General features: G+C 40.4%; 1 protein-coding gene across 1 annotated transcript in view; it reads left to right on the top strand.

The window, feature by feature from the left end:
- Positions 1-6,660: 6,660 nt before the first annotated feature.
- Positions 6,661-21,150, top strand: part of LOC137491562 (uncharacterized) — an 80,565-nt gene continuing 66,075 nt past the window's right edge. Inside the window, exons 1-6 of the mRNA XM_073947279.1 lie at positions 6,661-6,741; positions 7,375-7,425; positions 7,994-8,101; positions 9,518-9,622; positions 10,513-10,617; positions 17,892-19,907. Coding sequence (XP_073803380.1) covers positions 7,382-7,425; positions 7,994-8,101; positions 9,518-9,622; positions 10,513-10,617; positions 17,892-19,907 — 2,378 coding nt within the window. The 5' untranslated portion in view covers positions 6,661-6,741; positions 7,375-7,381. The remainder of the gene's footprint in view (positions 6,742-7,374; positions 7,426-7,993; positions 8,102-9,517; positions 9,623-10,512; positions 10,618-17,891; positions 19,908-21,150) is intronic.

Consider the following 21,150-nt stretch of genomic DNA (forward strand, 5'->3'; position numbering starts at 1 on the left):
CTCTGAAAGTGTTTCACAGTGATGAACTGGCCTAGTTTGACTCTGTGTACGGCTGACTGAATCGAAGTGATTTCTTGGCGGGGACAGACGTGCTCGCATCGTCATGAAGTCCCATAGCACACCTAAAAAAAAATGGTCGTCCTGGCTGGAACAAGCACACTTTTTGCTGTGTTTAACCGAAACCCCAACCTTCTGATATGGAAGAGAACGACATCTCGATGCCGAACTGCCATATCGTGAGTCTGAGCTAGAATTAGCCAATCATCTATGTAGTTTAGGATACGTATACCCTGCATACGAAGTGGAGCTAGTGCCGCTTCGACTATTTTGGTTAAGGTTCGAGGTGACAGAGCTAGGCCGAATGGAAGAACCCGATACTGGAACGCTTCGCCCCCGAAAGCGAACCTCAGGTATTTCCTGTGTTGGGGAAGGATGGAAATATGGAAGTATGCGTCTTTCAGGTCTATCGTCACAAACCAGTCCTCGGACTGAATTTGTGACACCACGTTTTTGATGGTTAACATCCTGATCCTGAGGGCCCCGACGGACCGATTTAGATTTCTCAGATCTAATATGGGACGCAATCCCCCATCCTTTTTGGGAACTATAAAATACCGGCTGTAAAACCCTGACTCTCTGTCGAGTGGGAGAACACGCTCTATTGCGCCTTTTATTAATAAGGCCAGTACTTCCTGTTACATAACCAGAGCCTGTTCTGGCTTCACTATGGTGGGTGCAATACCGTTGAAGCGAGGTGGGCATGCACAAAACTGTATTTTGTAGCCATGTTCTACTGTGAACAGGACCCACTGGGACACCATCGGCAGGTGTTTCCACCCTGCCAAAAAATGTGCTAGGGGTACCAGCCTCTCGAGACTGGCCTCTGGTTGTTCTTTGACCCCCCCCGCAGAGGGGGTGGGGCCCCCAATGCCCTCAGACACTGAGGAACGCCCAGCCCGGGAGACACAGAGCCCCCCACCAACATAAGTGGTGAGGTGGCCTCTCCCTTTCTCCACGGACCCTGGTTCAGTGAGAGCGCTGAATGGTGCTCTCGGTGTCCAGGGGGGGCCCTGGGAAGCCTGACTCCCAACACGTCAGGACTTCGTTTTATCCTTTGTACTTCATGATATGAGGAGCTGGTTGACGGCTGGGGCTGTCTTTTAACAGCCCCCTGACTTTTTGATCTTGGGGGGGAAAGTCCAGAGGGAGCTAGAGCATTTTTTAACTCTGTCGAAGGATTCGGCGACGCGATCGACGGCGTCACCGAAGAGCCCTGAGCTTGATATTGGAGCGTCCATAAAAATAGCTCTATCGGTTTCTGACACTTCTGCTTGTGTCAGCCAGAGGTGCCGCTCAGTAGCCACCAGGGTAGCCATAGATCGCCCCAAACTAGAGGCTGCCTCTTTAGTAGCTCTTAAAGCTAGATCTGACACCCGAAGAGCTTCTCGAAGCTGTTCGGGTGTTGCTCCCCCACCATCTAGGCACTCTTTAATTAGGTCAGCCTGATATGCCTGCAGCACTGACATGGTGTGCAGGCATCCAACAGACTGACCAGCCGTCATATATGCTTTGCCGACTAGACCCGATGTTACTCTTAATGGTCTCGACAACAAAGGAGGGACCCTTGCAGATTTTATATCTGGACGACGATGACGTGCTAAGTCCTCTTCTATCATTGGCATTACTGTACATGCCTTTCCCCCTAGCCCACGAACTGCTGAATAAATAGCTGTTTTTGGTGTCATTAACCGTGCTGAATACGGATTTTTCCATGATTTAGAAACCGCATCATGTAGCTCGGGACAAAAGGGGAGGTCCCTTAGTGGAGGATCTACTCTGCTGGGTAATTCTCTCTCATCCAGCATTCCTGTCAGACGCAGCTGCTGCTGCTCACGTGCTGGCTGCCAATCTATTACTTCAAACCTGTCAGCAGCACGTGAAATCACCTCCACTAACCCCTCATATTCCAATGACTGGGGCGGCAGATTCCCCGACCCTCTTTGTATTTGTTGCTGCGGCGGAAAAAACCGCAGAGCGTGCTTCTGACGCTCCCGAAGGAGGATTAGATCTCACGGATCCAGAGAGAGAAAGGACAGAGTCCGTCTCCATCTCATCCGCCAGATCTAGCTGCGAACCCCACGACCGAAGTCGACGCTCAGCCTCAGCACGAGCGAGACCCGAACCGCGAGGAGCGTGCGCCACGGGAGCTTTATTAAAGAACTCCCTCCGACTACGCAGTTCTTTAAGGGAGAGAGCGTCACAGTGTCCACAGTCAGCATTCTCAAATGCTGCCAGGGCATGCTCCTCTCCCAAACACTCTAAACACAAATCATGTGAGTCACCAGCCGTAATAAAGCGAGGACATGGGGGCACACAACGTTTAAAGTTTTTCTCTGCCATATCAAAATAAAAAAGTAAGTTGTCAGTTTTTTTGTATTTTGTGTATGCAAGTCAGTAATGAAAGTTCACAGAAAGAGGGTGTATTTTCACGTGCGTGCTTCTTGAAAGCAAAGAAGTTGATACTGAATGCTCAGTACAGGCTTTTATACTCTCTGGTCTGACGACACCTGCTTACAGTTTTTTACAATTGCTATGACACTTTTATCAATACATTTAACAAGTTAAACTCTTAACACAGTTAGCACAACATCCATCTTCGTAGGCTATACAATTAACACATTTCTTGTTGTTTTGACACAAAATGCATTCAGTTAACACAAATTTAAAATGCTTTAACTTCTTTTACACACAAGCACAACCAAGAACAAAACAATGTAATTTTACAGTCAAATTTACAAATGCTTTAACAGTATGTCAGAACAGATAACACCATGTTCTAAACAGAAATTATATAGGATAAAGTCAAAGTGAACAGCTGTTTTAATTGTGAATTGAAACAAATATATTCCCTGTATTTTATTCAATTGCCAATGAGAAACAGCATATTGCTGTTATTTAAAAAAAAAAAAAAAGAAAAAAAAAAATATATATATATATATATATATATATATATATATATATATATATATATATATATATATATAACCGCAATATGCTGTTTCTCATTGGCAATTGAATAATATATATATATATATATATATATATATATATATATATATATATATATATATATATATATATATGACAGCTGATCCCCATCTAGAAAGCACACTCAAGTCTTGAGGTTTTTCCAATCACATGATCATATGTTCTAATAGAGGACTCTTGAGGTTTTTAAAAGAAACAGTGAGCGCATCAAAGAACTCTGTCACCAATACGTCCAGGTAAGATTATGCAATTCAGTCATTACTGTACTATACACAGTGTGTTTTGCAGTAAACTACTCTTTAAACCTGGAGTTCATAAGTACATACAGTAGATATACAGTACAGCATTTGCATACACTGTGTCTAATTACTTTCAGAGAGTCATGAAGTTAGAGGCCAATCAAGTACCACATGAAATTTTCAATGCTGACAAGGCTGGGGATGTCGCCGTAGGAAGAACATGATAGGCCAAAGGGCCACAGTTACCATGCCGGGCCACAGAAGATATCAAGTGTAATGTGGATGAGAACATGTGGCAAAAGACCGGGCAGAATAGAAGATTACTTTGTTATTTTATTATAATTGTGGTGCTTTTTCTGTTTGCAGTGATGTCCTTCTGCAAAAAAGTCTGTACTGCAGAAATTCTGTGTCTGTATTTTTTTTTACATAAACTGTAAATTTTATAAAGCAATTTTTTTCTGTTTTGTATAGAATTTTTGCAGTAAAAGAAAGAAAATGCAAGCATTTACTTAACCCAGCAAAATGAAAATGTAGAGAGTCTTCATATATAAGGGCAGAGCTGACACATAAACTAATGGAGTTTCTGTAATGTCAGCTGATAATAGTGTTTTTATTGTCAGTGTGTTCTGATTGACTGAATGTTTATGTTGGAAGAGAACATGTGTTAGTGTTTTGAACAATAATTTCATTTTGAAACATGTTTACAGTGTTTTGTTAGACATGGTGTAGTGTGTTCGTTTATTATTGTATTTTGAAAAGTAGTTTAGAGGTTTAGTTTATAATGTGTGATTTTGAGCTTGAAATTAACTGTTTTGCCAATTGTGTGTTTTAGGTGTGTTGCTGCGTTAAGAGTTTAGCAAACTTGTTAAATGTATTGAAAAAAGTGTCATAGCCATTGTAAAAAACTGTAATTACATTAGATTGATTTCACATGTGCTTCAAGACGCGTATAAAAGAGGTGTTCCCCTAGCGTTCTGGTTATACGCAGTGTTGAAGTTCCCTAGATGGGGAACTGTAACTTTGGCCCTTTGGCCTATTATGTTTTTCCTATGGCGACATCCCCAGCTTTGTCAACATTGAAAATTTCATGTGGTACTTGATTGGCCTCTAACTTCATGACTCTCTGAAAGTAATTAGACACAGTGTATGCAAATGCTGTACTGTATATGTACTGTATGTACTAATGAACTCCAGGTTTAAAGAGTAGTTTACTGCAAAAAACACACTGTATATTGTACTGTAATGACTGTATTGCATAATCTTACATTGACTTATTGGTGACGGAGTTCTTTGATGCGCTCACTGTTCCTCTCAAAAACCTCAAGAGTCCTCTATTAGAACATATGATCATGTGATTGGAAAAACCAAAACAAGACATGAGTGTGCTTTCTAGATGGGAATCAGCTGTCATATGTATATATATATATATATATATATATATATATATATATATATATATATATATATATATATATATATATATATTTATATAACCGCAATATGCTGTTTCTCATTGGCAATTGAATAAAATACAGGGAATAAACTTGTGTTTCAATTCACAATTAGAGCAGCTGTTCCTTTTGACTTTATCCTACATAATTTCTGTTTATAACATGGTGTTATCTGTTCTGACATACTGTGTTAAAGCATTTGTAAATTTGACTGTAAAATTACATTGTTTTGTTCTTGGTTGTGCTTGTGTGTAAAAGAAGTTAAAGCATTTTAAATTTGTGTTAACTGGATGCATTTTGTTTCAAAACAACAAGAAATGTGTTAATTGTATAGCCCACGAAGATGGATGTTGTGCTAACTGTGTTAAGAGTTTAGGAAACTTGTTAAATGTATTGATAAAAGTGTCATAGCAATTTTAAAAAACTGTAATTTAAGCCTCAGTTTAGTCCTGAAGTTGCTCTAGTGTTCCTCCAGGAAATCAGCCTATTCACTCCTGGACTAGACTAAGTCTTAGACTTTTAAAACCGAGACAGAGAAAGCACATTTCTGTTAGTCTGATCTAAATGGCCATTTCAGTCTAGGACTACGCTTAATCTTGGTCTGGGAAACCACCTCTTAATAAAGTAAAAGAAAGCCATTTTAAAATATTACAGAGATATATATTAGCCATGTAATGATTTATGTGTTAGATTTGTAAAATGAGTCAGACACTATTATTGAATGACTGTTTCAGTTGTGATTACACTAAACTATTCTGGTTTTCATTATCTCATTATTATATTTCAGTGTTCTGTAAATTGATCATTATAACTGATTAAGATAATCTTGTTTATGGATTGTGAACTAAAACTCTTACACTATTTGGAAAACATCACATTCACTAAACACAATGTGCTAACTGATCCTGAATCTGTCAACTCTTTTCCACTGATCTAAAGGTTTTAATTATTCCCTGATTTCAATACAGAGCCATTGTAAAGCTCAATTAAGATATTTAAGTTATTTGTATTTAATTTAACATTCCCTTTTATAATGATTTGTGTATAACTATGCATTTACTTATGTTATTTCTCATTAAACAAATAATTAAAAGAACAAATAAATAAATAAAAGCTGCTAAGTAAGATTTTTTACTGATAATAATAAATTATTTGTCACAACCAAAACACATCAACCCCGTCTTCCAGCTTCTGAGGAAAATTATTTTTATTTTATTTCAATATTTTTATTGACTTTTTATTCTGAATTTTGAAAAATGACCATAAAAAATAGTATTAAACATCTGTACTGTAATAGCGAGTATTGATAAACAGATATATTGATTGAAATAAGTTTGGAAACACCTTTAGAAATAGAGAGATAACACAAGTACATTCAAATTATTTGTTGCAAACAATAAATAAAAGACAAACTACAACATTTGAACTGAATGTAATACTGTTTAATAGTTTTCTTGATTTTTCCTCTGGTTAAACATTATTCATTTGTGTGTGCTGTTTCTCTTCACTGTGATCTTCAGTTATTTTGTTCAGTTAGTTCAGTTTTGCCTTTGGTACTGACTAATCTACTGTATAAACACACTTATTGAATAATATTGAACAGCATCCTATAGAAAATAATAATAATATAACAGAGAGATTTGTATGAGGTGTACTCATTTATATAGAAATCTCTGATCTTATTTTATAGGTTCAACATTGCTGTAAATATACTTCAGAGACCTCTCAGATTTCATCTTAAATACCTTCTCTAAATCCTCCTTCAACACACTCGTGCTCAGAGAATCTGCACAGATATCTTCAGCTCTGGTGGTTTGTGTTTTGTCTTCAGGACACGCCCACAGTCAGGAGAATCTCATGAATATTCATGTCAGTGTCACTCTGTGGAGCCAGTAATATTGCAGGATATACCTGTAGATCACACAGGTGTGTTTTAGTGAAGTGAAAGAGTGAAAGAGCTCAGATTGTGTTCCTGCTGCACAAGAGCGTCTGTACTTCTGCATGTGAGTTTAACACTTCTACATTACGCTGATTTGTGGAGATGATGAAGGGTTTATATGTGTGAGTGTGAATTAAATGTCTGATCCTGAAGATCAAATCCTCAAACACAGATTAAACACTGAGTCAAACACTCTCATTTAAACACTGTGTCTAAAAGCTTTATTTTTAATCCCTTTACAGTGTTTGTTCTCTTCTATATCAGACTGACTCAATAGTGTCCAATAATTCAGCATTAAATATAACTCTAAACATTCAGAGTCACCAAATCAAAAGTAAAGTTAAAGCAGACCTTCCAGTTGAACAGGAAGAAAAGCTGCTGAAAAACAACAAGCTGACGATCCTTAAACAACACTGCATTTAACCCTTTACTGTCAGAGTAACTCATTAACCAAATAGCCTCTTTAGTAGAGAGACATTTCAATACTCACTAAATCAACAATTGGCTGAACCTGAACTTCTCTTGATAAACTCTATATAACATGCATTTACCTTTAATCAAATGTGAAACACCTGGGATGTCAGATCAGAGTTAAACCAACTGCATTCATGTTAAAGACTCTATATATAATAGTGTGTGTGTGTGTATATATGATTGTTTCCTGAAAGCTCTGCTGATGTCTGCATTGGTGTTTTAGCTGCAGTATGGCAGAGGAGCGAGTAAAGGACTCTCTCTCAGAGAAACACAGGTATTGACTCTGTTTTTACACCATTATTTCAACACTTTCTCTGAAGAACAAAGACCAACAACAATGCACTTATTTGTGTTGCTATTGCCTGATCAAATGATGGACAAAGCTTTAGTTTACAGCTTCAGCAAATGTGTTTAGATCATTCATATTACAGACCGCTTGATCAGGATATTTATCAGAGCTGAATATGTGTGACGTGTGCTGTTTAAAGCCCTGCACAACATCAGAGTTAAAGCTGACCACAGAACAGTTTCAGCTTGTGCTTATAGAGGAGATCAAATGAAGATAGAATGAACTAGAACATTTAATACAAATCTGCATGTTAAACTTACAGGTTATAGCTCAGTGAAGGGAACTATAATATATATTTGTTTTTCAGACTTTATATGAATTTTCAGAGATTAAATTAATTTCTATAGATGCAAATATTGTTTTGTTTTTTATATTTCTTCATCTGGTTTCTGTGTTCTTTTTTTATTCCACAGATAAAAAATTAGATAAACTCTTATAAAAGAGACTGAAGTTTAATCTGCAGTTTATTCCTCTGGTGTGTTTGTGTTTTCAGGATGAGATCAGTATCACTTGTGTCTCAAATGCTTGAGCGCTCAAAACAATGTCGGAAAATCAACACAGAATCTTTGCTCAGAGAGAAAACACCATCATCTGCCAAAAGGTATTTTGTGGTTTACTTTATTGTTCACACAAAAACTGTCTGCAGTGTTCATCAGAAAATAAAGTGCTTGTACTGCTGCCATCATCCAGCTCAAAATTACTTGCCAAGTGGCAAGGACCGTTCGTGATCACTGGATGAATGTGGAAGCTTGATTTTAAAGTGGTGCAGATGGACAGGGGCGGGGCACACCAAATTTACCATCAAAATTAATTTAAGCTTTGGAAAGATCCAGAGGCAGTGATGCTGGCAACGGTAGTTAAACAGTAGTGGTGGCTAACTAACATCCGGTGGCTCTAGCAAGAATTCCCGGATGTGTTCTTACCCCTGCCTGGTTGAACGAAGCTGATTCAGCAGCATATCGTGACCAAACCAGGTGTTGTAGTTAGAACACGTCTGTACCGGTTGCCTGAACACACACACACAAAAAAGTGGTTCAGGAAGAATTGAAGATGCTGGATATGAGAGTGGTAGAACAATCCCATAGTGACTGGCTGAGACCGATTGACAGACAGCTCCGTCTGATTCTGTGTGGATTTTTGTAAAGGAAATGCTGTGTCCAAAACTTGATGCGTATCCAATGCTGCGCATTGATGAGTTGCTTGATCGGTTAGATGCTGCTCGCTTTATCGACATTGGATCTGATGAAGGAATACTGGCAAGTTTCCCTTACGCCTTTATCCCAAGAAAGAAAACACTTTTTCTACACCCTTCAGATTACACCAGTTCGTTACGCTTCCGGTCGGGTTGTTCAGAGCACCAGCTACATTTCAGTGTTTAATGGACAAATTCCTTGCCTGACACTCTGCATTTGCTGCTGCTCTACCTCGATGACATCATTATTTTTAGTAATCATTTATAGCAGCATTTGCAGCATATGAGGGCGTCCAATGCTAAGACACTCTGTGCTCATGGCCAGCCCGAAAAAGTGTACAATTGGGTAAGTGGAGGTCAGGTATCTGGGCTTCCGCTTGGGACACAGGCAGGTGCGGCCCCAAATTGACAAAACAGCAGCATTTGCAACCCTTTCCAAGACCTAAGATCAAAAATAAGGTGAGACAGCTCTTGGAGCAGGATATTACGGCCGTTTCATCCTTAATTATTTGGCCCTCATCAGCATGTTGACTTATCTCATGAAAAAGGGAGAGCCAGATACTGTACAATGGTCAGAGCAGTTCTAACAGGTGTGTATGCTGCTTGAGCTGAAAAAAAAAGAAAAATAAATAAAATATGTTTGCACTTACCTGCATTGCCGACCCTGCCTTCTTCTTTCAACATATCCCAAACCTCACAACAGTATAATGAATGATTTGACAGATATTTTGATCTGAAATTTGACACCTTAACATTTTTCTTACATCTTGAAAAACACCTTGAGGTTGTGACGCTCCTTTTCCTCTGGTGTGTTTGTGTGTTCAGTGTGAGATCAGGATCATGTGTGTCCAGCTCTGTGTCTCTGAAGAGTGACTGGTCAATAAATCGTCCACCAGACCTCAGAGAGAAAACACCATCATCTGCCAAAAGGTATTTTGTGTTTAACATTATTGATCACACTAAACTGTCAATCACTGTCATTCATAACACTTATATTATTACCTATTAGGCAGATTTGAAGGTAAAGGATAAGGATAAGTGATTAGAGCCCTCACTATTCAAGGTGGGAGAGGTTCCTCAAGCCTCCACAGGGTTTTCTCCATTTGAGCTTTTCTACGACAGACAGCCCCGAGAGGTGCTGGATGTCGTGAGAGAGGCTTGGAAGGACGAGCCTTCTAACAGTAAAAATGAGCTCCGATACATTCTGAACCTGCAGGCAAAACCCCACGCACTGGGGCGGCTCTTGTCAGAAAATTTACTCAAGGCCCAGAATCAGAAGCACCAAAGATATTACAAGGGCACTAAATTACGACAATTTGCGCCGGGAAATAAAGTGCTTGTACTGCTGCCATCAGCCAGCTCGAAATTACTCGCCAAGTGGCAAGGACCGTTTATGATCACTCGACAAGTGGGGAAGCTTGATTTTGAAGTGGTGCAGGCGGACAGGGGCAGGACAAACCAAATGTACCATCTAAATTTATTAAAGCTGTAGAAAGATCCAGAGACGGTGATGCTGGCGACGATAGTTAAACGGTAGTGGTGGCTAACTAACATACGGTGCCTTCAGCAGGAATTCGTGGATGTGTTCTCACCCCTGCCTGGTCGAACCAATCTGAAAAATAAATAAAATATGTTTGCACTTACCTGCACTGTCAACCCTCCCTTCCTCTTTCAACATATGCAAAACCTCACAACAGTATAATAAATGATTTGACGGCGATATAGATCTGAAATTTTACACATTAAAGAATTATCTAACATCTTGTAAAACACCTTGAGGTTGTGACGCTCCTTTTCCTCTGGTGTGTTTGTGTGTTCAGTGTGAGATCAGGATCATGTGTGTCCAGCTCTGTGTCTCTGAAGAGTGACTGGTCAATAGGTAAACCACCAGACCTCAGAGAGAAAACACCATCATCTGCCAAAAGGTATTTTGTGTTTTACATTTTTGATCACACTTCAACTGTATTTCAGTATTCATCAGGACATTTTATTTTACTTAAACAATACTTTAAAGGGCATCTATGATGAAATTTATCTTTAGATTGCACAGAACTGTGTGTAGTATAGTGTGTCCATGTCATTCTTGGGTGATTAAAAAGCCAATGAGTCTCTTTTTTTTTAAATTTCCTGACGTTAAAATAGTATCCAAATCCCTCCCATTTGAGGCCCACCACAACGTGATGTAGGAGTGTGGTTTACCAGCCCACCAAATTGATTGACAGCTGTGTATTTACATGTCTCCTTAGTAACGCATATAATCATATCAACAAGACAAAGCAACTGGGATTAAAGGATCTGTTCAGCTCTCTGTGATCATCAATCTTCATCACATGTGATCAAGAATGAGTTTTACAAGTTTAAAACATTTCTAAAACAGTGCATGTTAGTAATAAAGTAAGTTAAAGACGGTAAAATCGATGTATTTACTTCACCACAGCCGCATGTCAGTACGATTATAAAAGAAGATGCTTCAATACAGGTTTGTAGATGTTAAACCATTTTTTTTGTACAGTAACGTAACAGATATCCATATAGCAGCAGATATTAAACTGTATCCTGTCACATTTTCAGTACAAAAAATAGTACAAAGTTAAATGCACTGTGCGTGCGTGTGTGTGTCTGTGTGTGGGTGAACTTTGTAACAGCAATGTGTGTGACTCATCGTAGCAGAAAGGCTTGAATTAACTCAAACCCAAATTAATTAAATAATCATTGGGAAAGTTCTTGCTGTAGTGTTTCTCACAAACGTCACGTAAAATCTGCTTCCTTCATGTCTGTCTGTGTGCTGTTTATCTGACGCAGCCGATGCAGAGACTGAGGCACACTCTGACAGGCACGTTGGAATGGTGGGCGGGGAGAACTAACTCATTTGCATTAAAGGCACAGGCCACAGATAGCTACAGTGTGTTCAGAGCTGAAAATTCTAATATTCTGAAAGATCTAATAAATAATCTGATGGGTGTTTTGTGCTGAAACTTAACCAACACATTCTGGAGGCACAAAAGTTATTGAAAAAGAGGTAAAATAGGTGCTGTTTAAAGGCACAATGTGTAAGATTATTTCCATTAAAATATCCAGAAAACACTAAAATAGTGGTAAATAAATCTTTTGACTTGAAATTGTTTAGAATGTATTCATCCATTGTCCTGATAAGGACAGATATCTGACTATTAAATGTTCCCTTACTGTTTGTGACTTTAAAAATTGCATCTGAAAAACTCTGGAAGTATAATGTCCTCTTTGTAATGGTGAGTTTGAAATAAAGAGACAGAAGATCCATCTGCTGAATCTAATAAAGAAAAATACTAATGTCAAGGTGAAGATCAGAGCGAAAACAAAACAATCCAAGTAACAGAGAGACAGAGATGCAAACACAACAGGGCACATTTATAAATCCAACACTGGAACAAGTGCAGATCTGGACACAAAAATCAACTTATGACAAGGTTAATGTGCGATTTATGAAACATTCATATGCAGACAGTCCCATCACACAGATGATCTTTATATGTTGATAAATGTGTCGACTGAAAACGGTCATGATTTGAACTTTAAATATTAAATTTATTTATGTTTTAGACGCCTCACTCCTAGAGTTTATGACATAGATAAACATAACCTGGACAAAAAAGAGGAACTTCTCTCAGAGAGAGAGAGAGAGAGAAAGAGAGAGAGAGAGAGAGAGAGAGCACAGATCAGTAATATGAAAGTGAAAGTAATGAACACATCAGTTTCAGCTTAGAAGTGCAGACATTTACATTTACATTACATTTAGTCATTTAGCAGACGCTTTTATCCAAAGTGACTTACAAATGAGGACAAGGAAGCAATTTACACAACCAAGAGCAACAATGAATAAGTGCTATAGGCAAGTTTCAGGTCTGTAAAGTCTAAGAAGGGAAGTATTAGTAGTATTAGTTTTTTTTTTTTTTTTTTTTTGTACAGTTAGTGTGATATTCAGAGAGGCAATTGCAGATTAGGAAGTGTAGTGGAGACTAAATAGTTGGGTTTTTAGTATTTTCTTGAAAGTAGCGAGTGACTCTGCTGTTCTGATGCAGTTAGGTAGTTCATTCCACCAACTGGGCAGATTGAGCGTGAGCGTTCGCGAAAGTGATTTCTTCCCTCTTTGGGATGGAACCACGAGGCGACGTTCATTCACAGAACGCAAGTTTCTGGAGGGCACATAGATCTGCAGAAGCGAGAGCAGATAAGAAGGAGCAAGGCCAGAAGTCACTTTGTAGGCAAACATCAGAGCTTTGAATTTGATGCGAGCAGCAACTGGCAGCCAGTGCAAACGGACTAGCAGCGGAGTGACGTGCTCGTTTAGGTTCATTGAAGACCACTCATGCTGCTGCATTCTGGAGCAGTTGAAGAGGCTTGATAGAGCTAGCTGGAAGCCCAGCTAGTAGAGAGTTGCAGTAATCCAGTTTGGAGAGAACAAAAGCTTGAACAAGGAGTTGAGCTGCATGTTCAGATAAGATGGGTCGGATCTTTCTGATGTTATAGAGTGCGAATCTGCACGATCGAGCAGTTCTAGAAATGTGGTCAGAGAAGTTTAGTTGGTTATCAATCGTTACTCCAAGGCTTTTCACCATTTTGGATGCAGTAATGGTTGCCCCATCCATCTGGATTGAAAAGTTATGGTGTAGGGTCGAGTTGGCAGAAACTACAAGCATTTCCGTTTTTGCGAGGTTCAGCTGATGATCTTTCATCCAGTGTGAAATATCCAACAAGCAGGCTGAGATGCGAGCTGGAACCGAGGGATCATCAGGATGAAAAGAGAGGTATAGCTGGGTATCATCAGCATAGCAGTGGTAGGAGAATCCATGTCTCTGGATGACTGGTCCTAGAGATGATGTGTAGATGGAGAAGAGAAGTGGCCCAAGAACAGAGCCTTGAGGTACCTCAGTGTTTAGATGCTGTAGGTTGGAAACCTCTCCCCTCCAAGACACCCTGAATGACCTGTCAGTGAGGTAGGATCTGAACCATTGTATAACAGTGCCCGCAATGCCCAGTGACTCAAGCGTAGATAGCAGGATCTGGTGGTTGACAGTGTCAAAAGCAGCTGACAAGTCCAGCAAAATGAGGACTGATGATTTAGAGTCTGCTTTAGCCAGTCTGAGATCCTCCACGACCGAGAGCAGGGCAGTCTCAGTTGAGTGGCCTTTCTTAAAGCCGGATTGCTTGTTGTCCATGAGATTGTTTTGAGTAAGAAAGTCCAGGACTTGATTGAACACTACTTTCTCCAGAATCTTGGCCATGAATGGAAGCAGGGATACTGGTCTGTAGTTTTCAAGTAGCATATGGTCCAGGTTGGGTTTCTTTAGCAGTGGGGTTACCCTAGCCTGCTTAAATGAAGTGGGGAATAAACCAGAGTCAAGAGATGTGTTAATTATGTGAGTCAGTGTTGGTATGACTGCAGGAGAGATGGCTTGCAAGAGATGAGAGGGAATGGGATCGAGTGGACAGGTGGTTGCATGGCTAGATAGCACGAGTTTGGACACCTCAGACTCAGAGAGCTGAGAAAAAGAGGTGTGTGTGGTGTTGCTGGTGTACCTTGCGTGTTTGTTGTAGGTGCAGCAAATTGAGCGCTGATTTTTGCAGTTTTGGTGCAAAAGAATGTAGCAAAGTCATCAGTAGTAAGTGTGGAGGATGCGGGTGGAGGAGGAGGATAAAGGAGGGAGGAAAATGTTTTAAAAAGTAGGCGAGGATTAGTGGCATTGTTGATTTTTCAGACGGTAATATGTCTGCTTTGCAGAAGTAACCTCAGCTGAGAAAGAGGACAGAAGAGTTTGGTATGTTAAGAGCTGTGCAGGATTTTTGGTTTTCCGCCAAATTCTTTCTGCAGCTCGAAGTTTTGAGCGATGCTCACGGAGAGCATCCGAGAGCCAGGGTGCAGGAGGACTGGCACGGGCTGGCCTGGATGTAAGAGGACATAATCGGTCTAGACATGATGCTAGTGTGGAGCAGAGTGTATCAGTGGCACTGTTCGAATCAAGTGCAGAGAGTTTGCAAGATGGAGGAAGAGAGTCTGAAACAATGGTGGATAGTCTATTGGGTGAGAGAGATCGTAGGTTTCTGCGAAAGGTAACCAGTGTTGGAGTGTGTGGTGGCTCAGGAGTAATGTGGATGTTGAGAGACAGAAGGAAATGATCCGATATTTGTAGTGGAGTTACTATTGTTTGATAAGCGAAGCAGTGTCGTGTGTAAATAAGGTCTAGCTGATTACCTGATTTGTGGGTAGCAGAGGTAGGTGCTCTTTTTAGGTCAAAAGAGGCAAGCAGAGTCTGAAAGTCTGCAGCTTGCGGTTTGTCAACGTAAATGTTGAAGTCACCTAGCACCAACAAGTGAGTGTCAATATTAGAAAAAGATGAGAGAAGAACATCCAGTTCATCTAAGAAGTGACCTAATTTACCTGGTGGGCGGTAGATGACAACCACATTTATGTAGAAGGGGTGGATAATGGTGACTGCATGGAATTCAAAGGAGCTGATTGTTGGCAGGGACGTTATCAGAGTAAATTTCCATTCTTTGGAAATAAGTAGTCCAGTCCCACCCCCTCTCCCTGTGTGACGAGGAGTGTGGGAAAAAGAGAAATTAGCAGAAAGAGTAGCATGTATAGCAGTGTCCTCCGGCCTCAACCAGGTCTCAGTTAGAGCCATGAGATTATAGTCAGAATATGTAGCTATGGAGGTAATAAAATCTGCCTTGTTAACAGCTGATTGACAATTCCAGAGGCCCACGGAGAGAGAGAGTTGTGAAATAGCAGATACATGTATTGAACGAAGGTTGTGAGGATTACGCCTGCAGCGTACCTCCCATGTTTTGCGAGTGTTAGTAACAACAGGAATTAGAAAACACATAATAAAAGTGCACTTACAACAAAATAAGTGTAAAGATAGAGTAAAACAAGAAAGTAAAGTACTAAAGTGCTTTGTCGGTGTCTTTGCTCGGTGGAGTCGCGCAGGTAGAGTCGATGGTCTTTACACTCGTCGGTCTTCACACGAGGCGGTCTTCACAGGAGGCTGCCGCGACCGCTGCCGCGGTGAACTAGTTGTTTATATAACCCCAAAGCACTAGCTGATTGAATTCAGCTGGACACGCCTCGAGAGTCAAAACAAGGGCCGAAACTGAGGCGGACGACGCGAAACCGTCCGCGTTCGCTACACAAGCTCTTATAGTAACCAAGAAAACAGTGGCTAAACACTTCTAGTATGATACACAACTGAAAGCAAGTTTAAATGTCCTACAACTTTACACAAACAGCTGAAAACAAGTCCTCAAACCATACACAACAACTGAAACAAGTCTTAAATGTACTTACAGGCTGCTGGTCTCGATGTTAAAGTGCTTCTCCTGCCGACTAAGCTAGCGTGCTCACTATATAGTGGTTACCTGGCGTTTGGACACGCCTCGAGAGTCAAAACAAGGGCCGAAACTGAGGCGGACGACGCGAAACCGTCCGCGTTCGCTACACAAGCTCTTATAGTAATCAAGAAAACAGTGGCTAAACACTTCTAGTATGATACACAACTGAAAGCAAGTTTAAATGTCCTACAACTTTACACAAACAGCTGAAAACAAGTCCTCAAACCATACACAACAACTGAAACAAGTCTTAAATGTACTTACAGGCTGCTGGTCTCGATGTTAAAGTGCTTCTCCTGCCGACTAAGCTAGCGTGCTCACTATATAGTGGTTACCTGGCGTTTGGACACGCCTCGAGAGTCAAAACAAGGGCCAAAACTGAGGCGGACGACGCGAAACCGTCCGCGTTCGCTACACAAGCTCTTATAGTAATCAAGAAAACAGTGGCTAAACACTTCTAGTATGATACACAACTGAAAGCAAGTTTAAATGTCCTACAACTTTACACAAACAGCTGAAAACAAGTCCTCAAACCATACACAACAACTGAAACAAGTCTTAAATGTACTTACAGGCTGCTGGTCTCGATGTTAAAGTGCTTCTCCTGCCGACTAAGCTAGCGTGCTCACTATATAGTGGTTACCTGGCATTTGGACACGCCTCGAGAGTCAAAACAAGGGCCGAAACTGAGGCGGACGACGCGAAACCGTCCGCGTTCGCTACACAAGCTCTTATAGTAACCAAGAAAACAGTGGCTAAACACTTCTAGTATGATACACAACTGAAAGCAAGTTTAAATGTCCTACAACTTTACACAAACAGCTGAAAACAAGTCCTCAAACCATACACAACAACTGAAACAAGTCTTAAATGTACTTACAGGCTGCTGGTCTCGATGTTAAAGTGCTTCTCCTGCCGACTAAGCTAGCGTGCTCACTATATAGTGGTTACCTGGCGTTTGGACACGCCCCGAGAGTCAAAACAAGGGCCGAAACTGAGGCGGACGACGCGAAACCGTCCGCGTTCGCTACACAAGCTCTTATAGTAACCAAGAAAACAGTGGCTAAACACTTCTAGTATGATACACAACTGAAAGCAAGTTTAAATGTCCTACAACTTTACACAAACAGCTGAAAACAAGTCCTCAAACCATACACAACAACTGAAACAAGTCTTAAATGTACTTACAGGCTGCTGGTCTCGATGTTAAAGTGCTTCTCCTGGTAATGGAGAGGCGGTAATGTGAAAATAATGAGCTTATAACCTTAACAATCATGAAGCAATTTTACACTGGAAGTTTGGCCACCATGTGATTTTTTTTTTCCATTATATACATAAAACTTGGAATATTAAACTTATCAAATGTTCCATGTTTAGAAACATGCGTAAACCACTTCCCATGTAAAAGTCAAAATTAAATAAATGAATTGATGGGAGTGTGCACAGACCTGTAGGCGAATTCTATATAAATGTATTTAACCTGAATATTGACTTAAATAAAAAACTTTCATTGCAGGAGACACATGAGTGAGAGCAGTGGGCTGGGATTCACATATTCAGAAGAGTATAATAAATGATCTGATTGTGATCTGAAACTTTACAAATTAAAGATTTACATTACACCTTGAACAACACCTCAAGGTTGTGACGCTTCTTTTCCTTTGGTGTGTTTGTGTCCTCTGTGTGAGATCAGGATCATGTGTGTACAGCTCTGTGTCTCTAAAAAGTGACAGCTTTAATGGATGTAACCTTTTTACTTCCTTTTTTTGAGTCATGAGGCATAAACATGGGGTGTACTCATAGACTATTTGTGTTGTTGTTGTTCCTGCAGTGTGAATAGAGATGATCAGACTGGAGACCTGCAGCAGGATTCACTCCAACCAGAACATGATGAACTTCAGAGAGTCAAAGAGCAGCACAAAACCAGCATGAAGAACAAGTATGAGAGATTATTTGAGGGAATCAACCATGGAGAGACTCAAACCCTCCTGAACAGGATCTACACACAGCTCTACATCATAGAAGGAGAGAGTGAAGGAGTGAATGAAGAACATGAGGTTTTACAGATGGAGAAAACAGCCAGATCAAAACCCTCACAACACACTCCAGTCTACTGCAATGACATCTTTAAAGCCTCAGCTGGAGCAGGACATGAGGAGAAGATCAAGAAGGAGAAAGCCCAGATCAAGACTGTTCTCACTAAAGGCATCGCTGGAATCGGGAAAACTGTCTCTGTGCAGAAGTTCATTCTGGACTGGGCCGAGGGAAAAGACCATCAGCATGTAGATTTCATGTTTGTGCTTCCATTTCGAGAGCTGAACTTGATCAGAGATCGTCAGTACAGTCTTCACAGACTTCTGCTGGACTTTCATCCTGAGCTTGAAGATCTGGAGCCCAAGATTTATGAGCAGTGCAGAGTTGTGTTCATATTTGATGGTCTGGATGAAAGCAGAATCACACTCAACTTTTCAGACGAGGAGAAAGTTTGTGCTGTGACTGAATCTTCATCAGTGGCTGTGTTGATGTGGAGCCTCCTGAAAGGAGATCTGCTTCCCTCTGCTCTCATCTGGATCACCTCCAGACCAGCAGCAGCCCATCAGATCCCCTCCAGATACATCAAGCGTCTGACAGAAATTCAGGGATTCACTGAGCCTCAGAAGGAGGAATATTTCAGGAAGAGAATCAGCGACGAGCATCAAGCCAGCAGAATCATCTCCCACATCAGAAGAGCAAGAAGCCTCCAGATCATGTGCCACATACCTGTCTTCTGCTGGATCTCCTCCACTGTGCTTCAGAAGCTCCTGGAAGAAGATGTGAGTGCAGAAATCCCTCAAACTCTGACTGAGATGTACATCCACTTCCTGCTGATTCAGATCAACATGAGGAAGCAGAAGTATGAAGAGAGGGATCCAAAGAATCTGCAGGGAGATCCAGAGAAACTGCAGTCCAACAGAGGAGTGATCAACAAACTTAAAGTGGCTTTCAGACAGCTAAAGATCAACGTGAGGAAGCAGAAGTATGAAGAGAGAGATCCAAAGAATCTGCAGTCCAACAGAGGAGTGATCCTCAAACTTGCTGAAGTGGCTTTCAGACAGCTGATGAAGGGCAATGTGATGTTCTATAAGAAGGACCTGATTGAGAGCGGCATAGACGTCACTGACGCCGCAGTGTATTCTGGGATCTGCACTGAGATCTTCAAGGAGGAATCTGTGATTCAGCAGAGGAAAGTCTACAGCTTCATCCATCTCAGCTTTCAGGAGTTTCTGGCTGCTTTCTTTGTGTTTTACTGCCATTTAACAAAGAACAGAGAACCGCTGAGGGTGATTTATGATGAAGAATATTCATATAATCAATATCTACAGGCCAGGTCTAAGAACTCTCTGTATAATCTGCTCAGTTCAGCAGTAGTTAAAGCTGTCATGAGTAGTAATGGTCATCTGGATCTGTTCCTGCGGTTCCTGCTGGGCGTCTCACTGGAGTCCAATCAGAGACTCTTCCAGGATCTGCTGACACACACAGAGAAGAGCTCAGAGAACATCAGGAGAATCACACAGTACATTAAAGACAAGATCAAAAGAGAGGTCCGTCTCTCAGCTGAAAGATCCATCAATCTGTTCCTCTGTCTGCTGGAGGTGAAAGATCAGACTCTGGCCAGAGAGATTCAGGAGTTTGTGAAATCAGACAAACACTCAGAGGAGAGACTCTCTCCTGCTCACTCCTCAACAATCTCCTACATGATTGAGATGTCAGAGGAGCCGCTGGATGAGTTAGACTTTAATAAATTCAACACATCAGCTGAGGGAAGACGGAGACTGATAGCAGCTGTGAGAAACTGCAGAAGAGCTCTGTGAGTATTCATTGATTGATCACAGAAGACACACATCAGTCTGCACTGAAGACTCAGATCAGTTTAGTGAATCACTGCCCTGCTTTAACAGAAAATCTTTAGCTGGCCATATCGTCCCCCTGTGAGATCGCTGATACACCATATTACTGCATGGGGACGCGGCGGCAGTGTTCTGTTTCCTTATTTGCTCATTTATTTCATCATTTCTAAATGTATTTAACAAACTTTTCTTGACTTTTTACTCACACAAACAACATTTGTACTTATTTAATAATCTACTTCATTTGCTTTACAGTTTATCCTGGAAAATAACTCAAATCCCTGTAAATCCCTGTGCTCCTCCAGCTGAATAGGACATTTGTTGTTGTATATTTGCTCAAATCTAACACAGTGTTGCTCTTGGATAATTGTATTTGTTTTCTGATCAGAGAAATAGTGTAATTTTAGAGACAGTATTGCCGTCTCGCTGCAGACATGCCTCTAATATTACATTTACTGTAGGCCTAAACACTAAACTTTACACTGAGCTCTGTAAAATGCTCTCTGATTAGTTATTAATAATCTGTTCAATAATTCAGTACAGTCATATGAATGGGGAAATACAGCTTTAGTTTAGTTTAATGTAGATTAAATAAATAGTATATTTTAAATGAAATAAATATTCTTGTTCTGAAAATGTCCATGTGTCTTGAGTAAGGATGCACCTGTTACAACCCCTTTTTGCCTAGGAGGGTGGGGTTGCACATTTAACAGAGGAATTGGTAATTGCAAAAAAAACTTAAAAACAAATTGTGATACAAAGTAAGGATGGACAGCAAGAATACGTTGAAAAATAAGTGATTTATTTACAAAAAGGTGAGGGTGAATCAGTGAGTGAGGTATTTACAATATATACAAGGTTAAAGACAATAAACAAATGTTAGAAAGACTGGCTATGGGTGGCGCTAAATAAAAGAACCAAACAAAACCAAACAGTCTTACTAATATTCACAACAAATCCCCTCTAATCTATTCTAATAAACAAAAGATATGAAAAAGAAATCTTCAACGTCAATGACATCCTATCTAATCTACACTGACTAACAATTAAACCAAAAATACACAGGTTGGCACACACCCTCTTACCTGGTGTATCTAGACAAATGTTATTCTACGTGCTGATATGTATGTCACGTGACGTACTTACCTACCAGTCTTTCTAAACTCACGGGGAAGCATGAGGTTAGGGAAGATATGGCAAAAC

The sequence above is a fragment of the Danio rerio genome, chromosome 4, assembly GCF_049306965.1.
Source record: "Danio rerio strain Tuebingen ecotype United States chromosome 4, GRCz12tu, whole genome shotgun sequence".
NCBI lineage: Eukaryota > Metazoa > Chordata > Actinopteri > Cypriniformes > Danionidae > Danio > Danio rerio.